The sequence below is a fragment of the Eptesicus fuscus genome, chromosome 15 (genome assembly GCF_027574615.1).
Source record: "Eptesicus fuscus isolate TK198812 chromosome 15, DD_ASM_mEF_20220401, whole genome shotgun sequence".
In the NCBI taxonomy this organism is placed as follows: Eukaryota; Metazoa; Chordata; class Mammalia; order Chiroptera; family Vespertilionidae; genus Eptesicus; species Eptesicus fuscus.
In genome coordinates, this window is record NC_072487.1 from 30,572,484 (window position 1) to 30,588,345 (window position 15,862).

The 15,862-nt window shown below is 43.6% G+C and overlaps 1 protein-coding gene across 4 annotated transcripts in view; it reads left to right on the forward strand.

Annotated features, from left to right (window-relative positions):
• Window positions 1-4,252: 4,252 nt before the first annotated feature.
• Window positions 4,253-15,862, forward strand: part of AK3 (adenylate kinase 3) — a 48,050-nt gene continuing 36,440 nt past the window's right edge. For 2 of the 4 annotated variants that reach the window (XM_054727327.1, XM_054727328.1), the window contains exons 1-3: window positions 4,253-4,589; window positions 14,520-14,639; window positions 15,585-15,757. In XM_054727327.1, the coding sequence (XP_054583302.1) occupies window positions 4,439-4,589; window positions 14,520-14,639; window positions 15,585-15,757 (444 nt within the window). In that variant the 5' untranslated portion in view covers window positions 4,253-4,438. The remainder of the gene's footprint in view (window positions 4,590-14,519; window positions 14,640-15,584; window positions 15,758-15,862) is intronic. The other 2 variants (XM_008144988.3, XM_054727326.1) reach the window with 1 other exon arrangement.

The following is a 15,862-nucleotide window of genomic DNA, read 5'->3' on the forward strand; positions in this document are numbered from 1 at the left end:
TGATAGCTCATGGTGGTTTTGATTTGCTTTTGCCTGGTGAGTAGTGATGTTGAGCACCTTTTCATGTGCTTATTGGCCATCTGTATGTCTTCTTTGGAAAAATGTCTATTCAGATCTTCTGCCCATTTTTTTTTTAACTTGGATTGTTTGTTTGCCATTGAGTTGTAAGAATTCTTTATATATTTTGCTTATTAGTCCCCCTATCAGATATATGAGTTGCAAATATCTTCTCAGATGCAGTTAAGTTTACATTTGAATTTTCTATTCTGTTTTATTGATCTATGTACTCATGTGCCAATACCATCTTGTTATTATACTGGCTTTATAATGTCTTATTAACTGGGAGGGTTCGCCTCTGCACATTTTCTTCTTTTCCAGGGCTTTCCCAGATATTCTTGTTTATGCATCCTCTTAAATGAACCTTATAGGTTAACTCTAAGGTTCCCTCTTCTGTTGCTTTTGCAAAGTGTTAAAAAATATGGCTTTGTATTATTTTAATTTTTTTTGGCAGTTTTGCACCTTTTTTTTACTTTAGACTCAAAGGAGAAGACATAAGGGGGTTACATGATATTCACTGGTGATAAATTAGGGGGGGACTGATGAGGTAAATCTCTGGGATTCGATAAAAAGTAAAAAAAAAAAGACACAAACTTCTTTTTAAAATGTTATTGAATAGTTAACAGTTAATATTTACCACCACAACAATAATAATTGGGGCTCTCTGGTCTTCTGTGCTTGGAGATTGTGCCCTTAGGAGTCTGTAAAAAAGGAAATTTACCTGAAAATCCAAAGGTATGTTATCCTAGATGCAAAAAGACAATAGGCAGGCTCAATAAGTAAAGTTTGACCTCTGCAAAAACACACACACACACACACACACACACACACACACACACACAAAACAAAAAAAAAAAAAAAAAAAAAACCACAAGCAAGGCTAGGACATAACTAACACTGTGACTCGCTTTTACTTTGAACTTCAAACCATCCGGCAGGGTTCTCTTGGCCTCTGAGTTTGTAAGAGATGGCCTTGTACTTTTTTATTTCACCCTCCTCTGTTTCGTTCCCCGACTCCTAGACCTTCTCTTTCTCTTCCCCCCATAGCCTTCTTCTGGACAATTTGAATCCTCCTCCCAGAAGCTCTCTCTCGGAGAAGGCATTTTCGATATTTCATGCAGCATTGTTTTTGAAATCACTAATTCAGTTGCTGAATAGGTATGGGATTTTGGTCAAAACTATCCTCCTATTTTTTCATCTATACATTGTAAATGAAAAATAATCTATTTCATAGGTTTTTGTGGGTTTTTTTGGGGGGTTTTATTCTGTTCTTTACAGCTACAAATAATTGTCAGTCAGGCCTCAGTCCTACCTGTCAGGAGAATTTGACTAATTTAATCACTCCCCTAAAACACATTCTTCAACTGATGTCTATGACACCACATTCACCCATTTTTCTTCCTAAATAACTTGCCTCTCCTGTCCTACTCTTCCGATGTTTCCTCCTTATCCCCTAAATGTTGGAGAACCTCAGAAGTCAGATTTCAGACCTTTCTCATTTAAACTCACTCCTTAAGTGAGTTTATACAATCCTATAAATGTAAATATCCCAACAACTCCCAAATTTTATATCTCCAGCCTGGGCCTCTACTTTGTACTCAAAATGTGTACATCTAACTGCTTTCCTATCAACTCCCTCTGGATGTGCCAAAGGAATCTCCATCTTCACTTACTCCTAACTCTAATATTCTTCCCCAAACCTGTTTCTCCTGTAGTCTTCCCAATCTTAGTTAATGACAATTCTGTTCTAGCTGCTCAGGGAAACATTCTTTCTCTACCCTCTAATCCACCTGCCCCTGGGTTCGCTCATGTGGCCACAATGGCAGCTCAGCTGGACTGGCTGGAGTGACTCGGACAGCTGGGCTGCTCTCTCCCAGGTCTATCTCAGGCTTCTTCAGATCCTGGCTTCTTCATGATTCCTGGAGGGCACGTTCCAACATACAAGCACTTCTTACATCTCTTCTTGCTTCACAGTTTCTAATGTATTCGTTTGAATTCGGTGTCTTTACCATTTGGAGCAAGTTAAATACTGAAGAACACGTATGGTGAAATGACTGTGCTGGGCAGAGTTGCCGGGAGATTTCCCACAGTTTGGCAGCTCCTTACTCGCTCGTAATCAACAAACTTTAGCCAAGCTTCAGTTAGTTGGCATTTTGTGAGGCCTGTAGACGTGACCACAGCACGCCGCTTTTCCTCCCCAGTGACAGGATGATTCCTCAGCTATTTTTGTCTGTGTCAACATTCTTTTTCCAACCCAAAGTTCCGCAGGATTTGCTTTCAGGTCTCTGTTGTAGCTAAAACCACAAATGCTCCCAGCTTTGGAGATTAGAAGTACTGTCCCTATTCCTTTAGGTTTTCCAGTGTTTTGCAACTTGTACTTTTCCAGACCTTTTCATTCTTTGACTGGTTCTGTTTCTTAAATTTTCTAATCTTCTCAAGTTCTTTTTCTTAATCCCTTTCTTTGCTTTCCTTGGATTCTGTTGATGTCCTTTTTCTAACTATGCGAACTGAATGTTTAATTCATTTACTTTCGTTCTTTCTTTCTTGGTAATGAATATATATGAGCTATTCAATTTTTTTCTATGTATTGCACTATCTACGTATTAAATCCATTCACCGAGCTCCGATTCACCAGTGAGCAATCTTTCCTTTTACCATTCCTCTCTGAAATAATTTCTCTCTTTGAAAGTAGCATTCTTGGGCTACTCATTTGGCAACCTCTGTGGAGTATGGCACTGTGTTCTGCCTTAGCATAGTGTCCTGGCACAAATAAGTGATAATAATGATGAATAACCTTTATTGAGCTGTTACCTTTTATACTTTACTCACATTTTAACAACTCAGTACTAATCTTCCATGACCTTTTCACAGAGGAAATATGTACTGGAAGTTTGTCCTGTGCTTCTATTCCTGAAACATGCCAAACCTTCAGTTTTAGGGCCTTTTCCCCTTACCTGTGTTGCTGTCCTTCCATCTTCTAATTCAGTACTCAGAGCAAATGCCATTTCTTCAAAGCCTGGGATGGATCTAAAACAGCCCCCCCCCCCCCCACCCCCACACACACTTTCACACATTTATTTTGTTCATAGCACTAACTCATATTCTCTTGCTCATTTATTCTTTCCCTTGTTATAATCTGCTTGCCTCCCCCACTAGACTTTAAACTCCAAGGAGCAGGAATTTTGTCTTGTGCACCACAGCATTTCCAAGGACCTTAGAACAATATCTGGCACATAATAATCATTGAATATATATTTGTGGAATCAATGCACTGCCAAAGGCAAACAATAGAGTGGCAGCCAGTTCTTTTAGGCTGTGTTGAGTAAGCGTAGCAGCTACTTTTGAATCTGAAGTTGTGAAAGCATGACTTCTATGAAAATCACCCCTCAATAGATGTGTGGCTTAAGGCGCCTCACTCCATTTCAACTGGGTTTCCTCCCTGTGAAATGAGGAGGAAGGCCCTTTTCGCTTATTTTCATCTACTTGGGATTCTACACAGAGAAAACGTACCTTAAAAACCAGGACGAGCAAGAGAGGAGGAGCAGGTGCTTTTAAGGTAGCTCAGCAGCAAAGAAGGGGGGAGAGAGAGGGCAGAGGAGTCCAGCAGAGTGCAATGAAGGTTAAGGAGCAGGGGCGAGTCCGGTGACTCTGAGAGCGGAGGGGCACAGGTAGTGGTGAGGCAGGGCACAGAGGTTGGGAGAAGAGGGCGCAGAGTGGGGAAGGCACAGGGGGTGGGGGGGCCGCGTCTATCCAGCTGGGGCTGGGCAGGAAAGCACCTGGCGTGGACGAGAGGAGAGGGGTGGGTAGAAGATGTTGGGGGTGTGGTGGCATCCAGTACCCACCCTGCGCGGAGGGACGGCTAGAGAAAGGGAGGGGACGCGCAGGGGTTGCCAAGAGCGCCATCCACCGGGCAGGCCAGGGCGGGGCACTGTCAGGAGGCGAGGGTGGGTCTGAGGAACGTCGGGTGGCGACCTGGGGTGGCCGAGGAGGCCTCGAGGGGGCCCAGGCGGCGGAGGGCAGCAAAGTGGGTGCGGAGGGGCGGCTGGGGAGAACAGACGGAAGTAGGTGGGGGGGGGGGGGGAAGTGCGGAGGGGCGCAGGTGGGCGCCGGGCGGCCCTGGGGGCGCGGCTTGGCGGGCTGGGCGTGCCGGGCCGTGGGAAGAGGCGCCTGGGTCATCGAGGGGCGGGCGCAGCAGCAGAGCCGGGCCGGGCCGGGCGCGGGAGGGGCGCCCCGGTGCCCGTCGCCACTTCCGGGAGTGCCTGGGCTGCGGCCGCCGCCTCGTCGTGCTGTCAGCCGCCGGCCGGGCCGCGGAGCCGGGTGAGCGCGCAGCCAGACCAAGCCCCCCTGTCCCTGTGCGCGCCGCCAGGCCTCTCCCTGCGCCATGGGGGCGTCCACGCGGCTACTGCGCGCAGTGATCTTGGGGGCGCCGGGCTCCGGCAAGGGCACTGTGTCGTCGCGCATTACCCAGCACTTCGAGCTGAAGCACCTCTCCAGCGGGGATCTGCTCCGAGGCAACATCCTTCGAGGCACAGGTGGGAGCCCAGGCTGGAAGGGTGCGGTGCGCTGTGGCCGGTTTGGGATTTGGGGGCGCTGCGTTGTGGGCGCAGCTTCTGGACAGCAGCAGGCGGGTTGTCGGGGAAGGAACTGAGAAGTTAGGACACGTCTTTGGCTTTGAGAGGCATGGCCAGCCCCGGTCGCAGCTGCTCCTAAGAGTCCATCGAACTGGGGCTTATTCTCCACGTGCCCTTGCGTCTAAAAAATCCTTCCTTCCTTCCTTCCTTCCTTCCTTCCTTCCTTCCTTCCTTCCTTCCTTCCTTCCTTCCTTCCTTCCTTCCTTCCTCTCTGTCTCTCCTCTTCCTTCCTTTCTTTTTTCTCTTCTTTTATATTTCTTGGTTAACTCGATGGGATTTTCTGATTCTGACCTTTGCCCCATTATCTGAAGGCAGAGCACTATTTGCCCTCATTGCAGTCACACAATTGGCGTAGATCTTGGATACCCCCAGAGATTTCTTAGGCACAGAAGCTATTCTTGTGAGTGGTTATCTGAAAGATTGTTTTGTTCTCATGCCAAATAAGTTTTTATAACTCAGCACGAAATCCAGTAAGAAACAACAACAAACTGTACACTTGACAATGGGTCGATTTTATGTAAATTATATCTTAAGAAGGCTGTTTTCCAAAAGTCAACATCAGGGTGAAGTGGGTCCCCCCCCCCCCATTCCCCTCAAAAGTGCTGATCTTTATTTTCCAAAATAGAACTCATTTTGAAGCTCATTTAAAAAAAATAAAAATTACAGCCCTAGCTGGTTTGGCTCAGTGGATAGAGTGTGGGCCTTCGGACTGAAGGGTCCCGGCTTCCATTCTAGTCAAGGGCACATGCCCAGGTTTTGGGCTCCATCCCCAGTGGGGGTGTGCGCAGGAGGCAGCCCATCAATGATTCTCTCTCATCATTGATGTTTCTATCTCTCTCTCCCTCTCCCTTCCTCTCGGAAATCAATAAAAATACATTAAAAAATAAAAAATAAATTACAGAAGTAATGCCTGCACTAAGTTAAAAAAAAAGGGGGGGGGGAGGGATTAGAAAAAGGATGGAAGTACATAAAATATAAGTAAAGCCCTTTCTTATGACTACCTCAGTCCCATTCTTCCGAGGAGAACAGTATCCTGTGTATTTTTTAGAAACTTTTGTGCAAGCCTTAGTATGTATGTATATATATATATATATATATATATATATATACATATATATATATATGCCTTATTTTATGTAAAATGAAATCATACTATACACTGAGTAGCCAGATTATTATGATCTCTGAACGCATAATCTGGCCAGTGTGTGTGTGTGTGTGTGTGTGTGTGTGTGTGTGTGTGTATGTATGTGTGTGTGTATGTGTGTGTGTGTGTGTGTGTGTGTGTGTATATATATATATATATATATATATATATATATATATATATATATTAGAGGCCCGGTGCATGAATTCGTGCATGGGTGGGGTCCGGCCAGCCTGGCCATGGGGAGGGGACATGGGCGGTTGGCCGGCCTGCCTGCTGGTTGGACTCCTGGTCGAGGGGACAATTTGCCTATTAGCCTTTTATTATATAGGATATACACTGAGTGGCCAGATTATTATTCGTTCAGAGATCATAATAATCTGGCCACTCAGTGTATATGTATTCTGCACCAGTGTGTTTTCATTTTATATCTGGATTATCTTTCCACATGACAACATAGACATCTCTTTCATTCTTTCAGTGTCCCTTTAAGTATCTATTTGCGGAATCTACTATAATTTATTTAATGAATCCCCTATTGATGAACATGTAGATTATTTCTAAGTGGGGTTTGTTTGTTTCAAAATACTGACATTTAAATAAAGAAAACAACCACCCCAGTGTTTTTAGTTTGTGTCTTGGAGTTCAGTTAGGCTAGTGAATTACTACTTTTATTTTTCTCTTCTTAACATTGATCTTTTTTTTTTAAAAAAAGGTCATACAGTATTTTGTAGTTAATCCTACTTCTTCAAACGATTAAATTGCTTGGCTCCCTAAGTGTTCTTGATGCAACATTTTGAAGTAGTTATGTAACAATAAGCAGTCTCCAGTACTGCACCCAGTTGGAAAGGAATAAAGAGAATCCTTAAGCAACTCGCTGAAAAATAAGTCAGCATTGACGCATAACTGTGGTTAAAGAACATCTTCAGTGGAGTTAAGGATATGTTAATTTGTGAAAGCACAAAATGTTAAAAGAAATAAATTTAAAGCGAATAAGTAAACTTTTTTAAAACTCAAAAACAATGTTCTTTGTTTATCCTTAACATCCCTGACACACCTCCTGTCCTCTTTCAGGCTCCACAACATGAAAAGAGAGGCTAGAGGGAGGGAGGAGAGGATCACTAGGAAAGATGTTCTGCTTACCTCAGGCATCTGTTTTCTCTGGAGTCTTTTCAGGGAATTCTTTAACAAGGAAAACAGAAAATGGAGTTTAGGGAGGTGTCATGAGATTATTATTACAGGTGTTTTGTTTCTCAGCCCCAAGAACATATTCTCAATAAATATTTGTGAATGGATTGGATATTTCCCAGACACAAAAGAGAGATGTTATCATTTATTAAAAAAAAAAATACTGTTTTGGCCCGGCCGGCGTGGCTCAGTGGTTGGGTGTCGACCTATGAACCAGGAGGTCACGGTTCCATTCCCGGTCAGGGCACATGCCCGGGTTGTGGGCTCGATCCCCAGTGGGGGGTGTGGTGGAGGCAGCCAATCAATGATTCTCTCTCTATCATTGATGTTTCTCTCTCTCTCTCCCTCTTCCTTCCTCTCTGAAATCGATTAAAAAAAAAAAATACTGCTTTGCTGTGGCTGGTGTCGCTCAGTAGGTTGAGTGCCAGGTCCCAGGCACTGAGAGGTTGGTCGTTTGATTCTTTAAAGTGGCTCAGCCTTTTAATTTAATAAGCCATCATGTTCATGAAATTAAAGGTTTTTACTAGTTATTTTTCAAACACAGTTTGAAATGAAATTTTTATTGGTTTTTAAATTTGAATTTTATTTTTGTTTGAGATAATATTTTGTCTATCTAAAATTAGCTCATGAATCTCAGTTTGGTAAATGCTGCATGGAAAGTGTAATTTAATTGGCACAGGAGAGACCTGGGTGTTCACCTTTGTCCCCCAGTAACTGCTATTTTTTATTGAGCAAGTCCTTTTACCTCTCCTGAACTCAGTTCCCTCGTCTTTAAAGGAGACAGCCGGACTAATGTCTAAGGGTCAAACTCCAGTTTCCTGACTCCAGGGCACAGCTGTAAGCTACTCCAGGTTTGCTACTGTCAACAGGTTGCATCGTGTTTCCAGGTCTTACATCTGCTGGGATGATTTTAAACTTCCTATAAAATACAGCCATGGGTTATAAAATACTCTCATGAAGTGGTGTTTGGAGAGTAAGTTAGTGTCATACTTCTATGTGGCACTATTTGATGGTACCACAGTTATAGAAATTCCACACTAGGGAATTTATTTGAAGGACATAAGCAGAGATGCTGCCAAATGTTCATGTACAAGGATGGTCATTACAGTATCCTATCTAATAAAGAGGGAATATGCTAATTGACTGCCACACCCTCAAAGATGGCGGCGCCCAGTCCCCTCAGCCCTGCCAGGGTGGCAGGCACGCAAGGCCAGGCCCGCCCCCAGGTGGGCCCGGCCCCTCCACGCACCTGCCTCTGGAGTCCCCCAGTCCCCTCAATCCCCCAGCCCCCCAGGGCTGGCCCGAGGCGCAGGCAAGCCTCAGATGGCAGCTGCCCGAGGCTTGTGCTGCCGGCAGTGGCGGCAGCAGAGGTTTGATGGGGGCATTGTCTTGCCCTGATCGCCAGGTCACCCCGGGTCATCTCCCGCCCCCGAGGGCTCCCGGACTGTGAGAGGGGGCAGGCCGGGCTGAGGGACCCCCCATCCAGTGCTTGAATTTTCATGCACCAGGCCTCTAGTTTATTATAGTAAAGAATGGTTAACAACACAAATGTCTGATAACAGGTAAATGTTTAAATTAATAATTGTGCAATCATTTTTTTGTTGTTGTTAATCCTTACCTGAGGATATTTTTTCATTGATTTTTAGAGAAAGTGTAAGAGAGGGAGGGAGGAGGGCAGAGAGAGAGAGAGAGAGAGAGAGAGAGAGAGAGAGAGAGAGGTGGGAGAGACACATTGATTGGTTGCCTTCACTGGTGATCGAACCTGCAACCCAGGTACATGCCCTTGACCGAGAACTGAACCTGGGACCCTTTGGTGCATAGGCTGACACTTTAACCACTGAGCCACACCGGCTAGGGCAATAATTGTGCAATTTTGATGAAACTAAATATTTTAAAGATTGTTTAATGATGTGTGAACATGCTCACAATAAGTGAAGAAAAGCGGTATCTACGCAATAATTTAGAATATAACGTAATTGCAAACACATAAATGCAGCAAAGAAAAGAATATAAGAAAAATCAGCAAAGGTTTCATTACAATTATTTCTAGGTGGTGAAATTACAGAGGATTTTAATTTTCTTTTAGAACATTTTCATTATCCCCAAAAGAAACCTCATACTCATTAGCGGTGACTCCCATTCCCACCTCACCCCATCTGACCTGTGCCACTGGCAACACTAATGTACTTTCTGTCTCAATTTTCTTACTTGAACATTTCATGCACATGGCATCATACAAAACATGGTCTTTCATGTGTGGGATTTTTTCACTTAGCATGTTTCCCAGGCTTACTGTGTTGTAATATGTGTTGATACTTAATTCCTTTTTATTGCTGAATAATATTCCATTGAATGGATATACTACCTTTTGTTTATCCTTTGACTTATGGACATCTGGATTGTTTCACCCCTTTCTATTATTTTGTGGGTATACTAAAGTTTGTTTAAATAGTTTAAAGAGCGTTTTAAAAAGATGAACCTGATGATAAATACCGTCTCAAAGAAAGTAGGCTTTTGCTATATTTTTTCTAAAACAAAATAAGTTAGGCCTCTTAAAATCCCAGTGCTAGAATCCACAGGAATCACGGCAGCTCATTTCTCCATCTATCCATCCATGGATTCATCAAGTACCTAACGTATGCTAGGTGCTGGAGAAACAGAGACAAGTATATTTCACTTCAAGCTTGTCAAACTTGCGGCCTCAGCATGTGGCCACGAGTTTGACATGCTTGGGGATGCTCACAATTGGAATGTAGGCACGGGAGACAAGTGGCCGTGTGTGTTCGTCTTCTCAGTTTGCCATAAGAGAATACTATAGACGAGATGGCTTCAGCAACAGCAATGTATTTCCTCATAGTTCTGGAAGCTGGAAGTCCAAGATCAAAGTGCTGACAGGGTTAGTTTCTGGTGTAGCCTTTCTTCATGGCTTGCAAAGGGCTGCCTTCTCACTGTGTCCTCATGTGACTTTTCCTCTGTTGCATACATTCTTGGTGTCTCTTCCTCTTCTTATAAAGACATCAGTCAGATTGGGTTAAAGCCCCACATTCAGGAACTCATTTAACCTTCATTGTTTCCTTAAAGGTCCCCTCTAAATACAGCTACATTGGGGGTTAGGGTTTCAACATATGGATTGAGAGGGGCACAGTTTGATCCATAATAATACATGAACAGCTAGTTTCAGCAGCGTGATAGTGCTCCAATGGAGACAAGTCTGCCACATGGAAGTCCAAAGGAGGAACTTCCGGTTGCCTACGAGGTTGAAGGTTCGCATTGAAAGTCCCTTTAACCTTTTGCACTCGGATGTTGAGTGTGACTCGACACGGTTAGCATTAGAATAAAAGAATCAAGAAAAAAGCAAGCGAGTGCAAAGGGTTAAGGATGTATCTTGAAGGATGGGAAGAGCTTATCAGGCAGCAGAGAAGAGACAGAGGCATATGCAGAGGCTAAGAGGACCCAGGGGATGCGGAGCTCCTTGCTAGGGGCATGGCTTGTGTGTTTGGTGGACATGGTGGGGAGGAAGGTGGGGGAGAGACCTTCAAGCCAGACCCAGGGCCTTCATACAGTTCTTGAGTTGCATTTCTATCCTGAAGCAGAGTGGGAAGGAGAGGAGTATAGAACTGGGATGGGAGCTCTCTCTAGGTGTTTCACTGAAGGAGAGAGATTGGGTGATGGTTGGAGGGAGGACCAGTGGTCAAGAGAGATTTTTATTTTCAATACTAGAGGCCTGTTGCATGAAGATTCGTGCAATCAGCCTTCCTTCCCCTAGTTGCCGGCACCGGTTTTCCTCCAGCACCCGGGACCCAGGCCTTCGCTCTGGCTGCAGTGGAGAAGCCATCTCAAGGCTAGGTTTCTCCGCTCTGGCTGCAGTGAGGCTTGGCTTCTCCACTCTGGCTGCAGCAGAGAAGCCAAGCCTCTTCAGTCTTCAGTTGTCTTCAGTCTTCAGTCTTGGCTTGGGCCGGAGCCTTCAGTCTTCACTCAGTGTCTGTGTATGCAAATTAACACACAAGCTTTGTTGGGTTAATTTGCATACTTACTCCTGATTGGCTGGTGGGCGTCATGGAGGTATGGCCAATTTGCATATTTCTCTTTTATTAGTGTAGATAATCTTGTGAAATATCCCATGCATGAAGGTATTACAATTGTTTATGTATGGTTAGAAGAATAAAATGAATGCCCATTTACCCCAGGCAGAAAAACAGTACTTTTGGGGCCTCCCACTCTAACTCCACAATCATATCTCCTTCCTCTTCCCAGAGGGAACCACTATATTGACTTGAGTCTTTATTATCTGAGAAAGGTTTGTGTAAATCTTTGACTGGGAGTAAACCTATCATTTGTCTCATTCCCTGTCATTCTGATAGTTTTGTTTTCTTTTGACATGTTTTTTTTTTATTTTTAACATGTATTTTTATTGATTTCAGAGAGGAAGGGAGAGGGAAAGAGAGAAACATCAATGATGAGAGAGAATCATTGATTGGCTGCCTCCTGCATGCCCCCTACTGGGGATGGAGCCCACAACCTAGGCATGTGCCCTTGACTGGAATCGAACCCAGGACCCTTTAGCCTACAGGCTGACACTCCCTCCACTGAGCCAAGCTGTCTAGGGCTCTTTTGACATGTTTTAAAAATAAACTTTTATGTACTTTGCTAAAAGTAATTTTGGCAGAAACTAGGTTAATTCTCTGTAGCCCTTGGCACATGTAAAAAGCAACTGTTATTCACAGGTTGGCCAGGCCCTCCTTTGTTCTTCATAGCTGACCAAACAAAGTGCCTATTTATTTTATTTATTTTTCCAAACAAATTCAGATATGAGGTATGGTTGGTTTGGAAAATATTATAAGAATGACCAAACTTTAAAAGGAGATGTAGAATTAAAAATTGCTTTTTATATAATGCTAACACTTATCTCTCAGACTGATGTCTGTATGTTTAGAATTCCTGATTATTATCCTTAAAATCAAAAGTTGTTTTTAACCTTCCCTATTTCCCTCTAACCTTCCTTTTCTATTTTTATTTGTGTATACCTTTGTAGAAAATTAGCTTATTTTGAACAATCAACTTTTAAAGAGAGTAGAAGGGAGGGGCAGAGACACAGAGAGAGAAACATCGATGTGAGAGAGATGTTTGCCTCCTGCATGCTCCCCAACCAGGGCCCCAGTGGAACCTGCAACCAAGGTATGTGCCCTTGACTGGAATTGAAGCCGGGACCCTTCAGTCCACAGGCCAGCACTCCATCCACTGAGCCAAACCGGGTAGGGCCCAAATTTGTTAATTTTTGAATCCAAAAAGAAATAGTATTTTTATGAGGAGTCTGTTCAGATACAATCTATACTAATAAAAGGGTAATATGCTAATTAGACTGGACATCCTTCCAGACAAAGCCATGGTGGCAAGGCCAAGGCAGAGGCAGTTAGGGGTGACCAGGTTGGCAGGGGAGAGCAGTTATGGGGATCAGGTTAGCAGGCAGGCGAGCAGTTAAGGAGCCAGCTATCCTGGATTGCGAGAGGGATGTCCCACTGCCGGCTTAGGATGACATCCCCTGAGGGTCCCAGATTGGAAAGGGTGCAGGCCAGGCTGAGGGACACCTCCCCCACCCCCGTGCATGAATTTCGTGCACCGGGCCTCTAGTATTAAATAATAGGAAATAAAGGGAATATATGTAACCAATTGTTCAAAGAATATGTTGGACAAGGTTCCTTGCATTTAATTTTGGGAGGGGGTAAAAATTTGAAATATAATAAACTTCTTAGACATAGGAAGTTGAATAATTTGTTTTTCTTTTAAATAAACTCTAATGGGAGCATTACAGGCTTTAGATTTTAATAACTATTGTACACAAATGTTTATTGATATAGAGAGTTGTTAGTAATAAATGAAAGACTATTAGACTATGCATGGGACTATTTTTTCACAAAACAAAATATTTAGAGGTTTTTATATTATTAGTTTTAACAATAATTATTTTTTGAGTAGTGGTGGAATTATGAATGGCTTTTTGTTTTGCTTACCGAGCATTTTTCATCGTTCCTTTAAAAAAAGAAAACACCCCACACATTATTGATATAATTCACATAAAGTTAACCCTCTTAAAATATATGGTTCAGTGTTTCATATCACATTCAGAGTTGTGCAACCATCACCACAAGCAATTTTAGAACATTTTTATCACCTTAAAAAGAAAATCTATTCCCATTAGCAGTCATTCTGCATTTTTCTCTAATGCTCCCAGCAACCACTAATCTTCCTTCTGTCTCATAGATTTGGCTCTTGTGACCATTTCATATAAATGGAATGAACAATATGTGTCTTTTGTGTCACTTAGCATGTTTTCAAAGTTCACACACTTTGTAACATGTATCAGTACTTCACATCTTTTTATGACTGAATAATAAAATTTTGTATGGATATGCCACATTTTACTTCTCCATTGCTTGATGGACATTTGGTTGTTTCTACTTTTTGGCTATTGTGAATAGTGTTGCTATGAACATCCATATATAAGTTTTGTGTGGACACATGTTTTTATTTCTCATGTATTTATATATACCCGGTAGTGGAATTACTAGGTCATATGGTAACTGTTTAACCTTTTGAAAAACTGCCATACTATTTTCCAAATTGGCGACACCATTTATAATTCTACCAACAATATATGAGGGTTTCAATTTCTCAACATTCTTGCCAACACTTTTTATTTATCTTTCTGATTATAGCCATTCTAGTGAGTGTGAAGTGGTATTGCATTGTGGTTACCATCTGTTATTTCCCTAATGATTAATGATGTTAAGCATTTTTAATGTGCTTATTGGCTATTTATATATCTACTTTTTGTATTCAAATCCTTTGCCCATTTTAAAAAGTGGGTTCTTTTATTGTTGAACTGTAAGAATTCTTTAAAAAAAAACATTTTTATTGATTTTGGAGAGGAAGGGAGAGGGAGATAGAAACATCAATGATGAGAGAGAATCATGGATCGGCTGCCTCCTGCAAGCCCCCTACTGGGGATTGAGTCTGCAACCCTGGGCATGTGCCCTTGACTGGAATGGAACCCGGGACCCTTCAGTCTGCAAGCCAGCGCTCTATCCACTGAGCCAAACCGAATAGGGCAGTGGTCCGCAAACCGCGGCTCTTGAGCCACATGCAGCTCTTTGGCCCCTTGAGTCTGGCTCTTCCACAAAATACCACGTGCGGGTGCGCACGTACAGTGCCATTGAAACTTCGTGGCCCATGTGCAGAAGTCGGTTTTCGGCCTGGGCGAGTCTATTTTGAAGAAGTGGTTCTAACACTGAGCCACACTCAAGGGACCAAAGAGCCCCATGTGGCTCGTGAGCCGCGGTTTGCCGACTACTGGGCTAGGGTGTAAGAATTCTTTAGATATTCTAGATGCAAGTTCTTTATCAGATACACAATTTATAAAAACGCTCTTCCGTTCAGTGGGTTGTCTTTTCACTTATGTGATCATTGCTGATTTGCTTCCCCCCCTCATTCTGCTGTAGAAATTGGTGTGTTAGCCAAGACTCTCATTGAACAAGGAAAGCTCATCCCAGATGATATCATGACTCGGCTGGCCTTGCATGAGCTGAAAAACCTCACCCAGTATAACTGGCTATTGGATGGTAAGTGATGAGTCACTAGCATTTCAGCTGCCCAGAATGAGTGTGGGCAGCAGAATGAGCATTTCCTGGGCTGCTGAGACCTCGTGGATGGTGGGCAGAGAGCCCGAGTTCTGCCACTGCTCAGCCTGAGGCCTGGGCCAGTAGCCTTCTCTGGGCCTGCTTCTTCATCTGCATGGGAGGGCTGTGGACTGCATGATTCCTAAGGTCCCTTCAGATGTGACCTTAGTACCTTACCCTCTTTTGAGAATACTTTATGGCAAGGAGCATTACCACACAGGAAACCTGGAGGGTAACTTAAAATCAACTGTAAACCGGCAGAAGTGTGGCTGAATGGGTTGATTTTTAGTTTCCAGAGAGAGAGAGAGACAGAGAGACAATGACATTTATTGTAAGCAATGGGCACACATGATCACAGAGGCTGACAAGTCCCAGGATCTTCAGGGTGAGCTGGTGAGCTGGGGGTGCAGGAGGGCTTCCAGTCTGAAGGCCAGCAGGACCGAGCCCCAGGAAGAGCTGTGCCAGTTTGAGTCTGAAGGCAGGAGAAAGCCCACGTCCCAGCTCCAGGGCAGGTGGCGCTCCCCTCTTTATCCAGGGGAGGGTCAGCCCTTTTGTTCTATGCAGACCTTCAGGGGATTAGGTGAGGCCCACCCACATTAGGGAGAAAAATCTGCCTTACTCAGTCTACTGATTTACATGTTACTCTCATCCAAAACGCTCTCACAGACACACCCAAAATGTTTGACCAAATATCTGGGCATCCTGTGGCCCAATCAAGTCAACACATGAAATTATCACAGTTGCCCTACAGCTGTGATCTGCTTGGCTGGTGTTACTGCTTCTGTTCAGATTGCTCAACATTCACTAATTCTCTTCCTTCTTCCCTCCCTTCCTTCCTTTCTCTCTTCTCTTCTTCATCTTTTTTTTTTTTTTTTTTTTTTGGTAAAGGTTTCCCAAGGACTCTTCCTCAGGCAGAAGCCCTGGATAAAGTTTATAAAATAGACACCGTGATTAATCTGAAGGTGCCCTTTGAGGTAGTTAAGCAGCGCCTCACAGCTCGCTGGATTCATCCAGCCAGCGGCCGAGTCTACAACATCGAATTCAACCCTCCCAAAACTGTGGTGAGTAGTTGTGATGGAATTGGCCTTCCACTTAGCAGTCTCCGAGTCCTCTTGCTCTCATAGGCAGAAGTTTTATGACCTTGGAAAATCCTTCCTGCCCCAAAC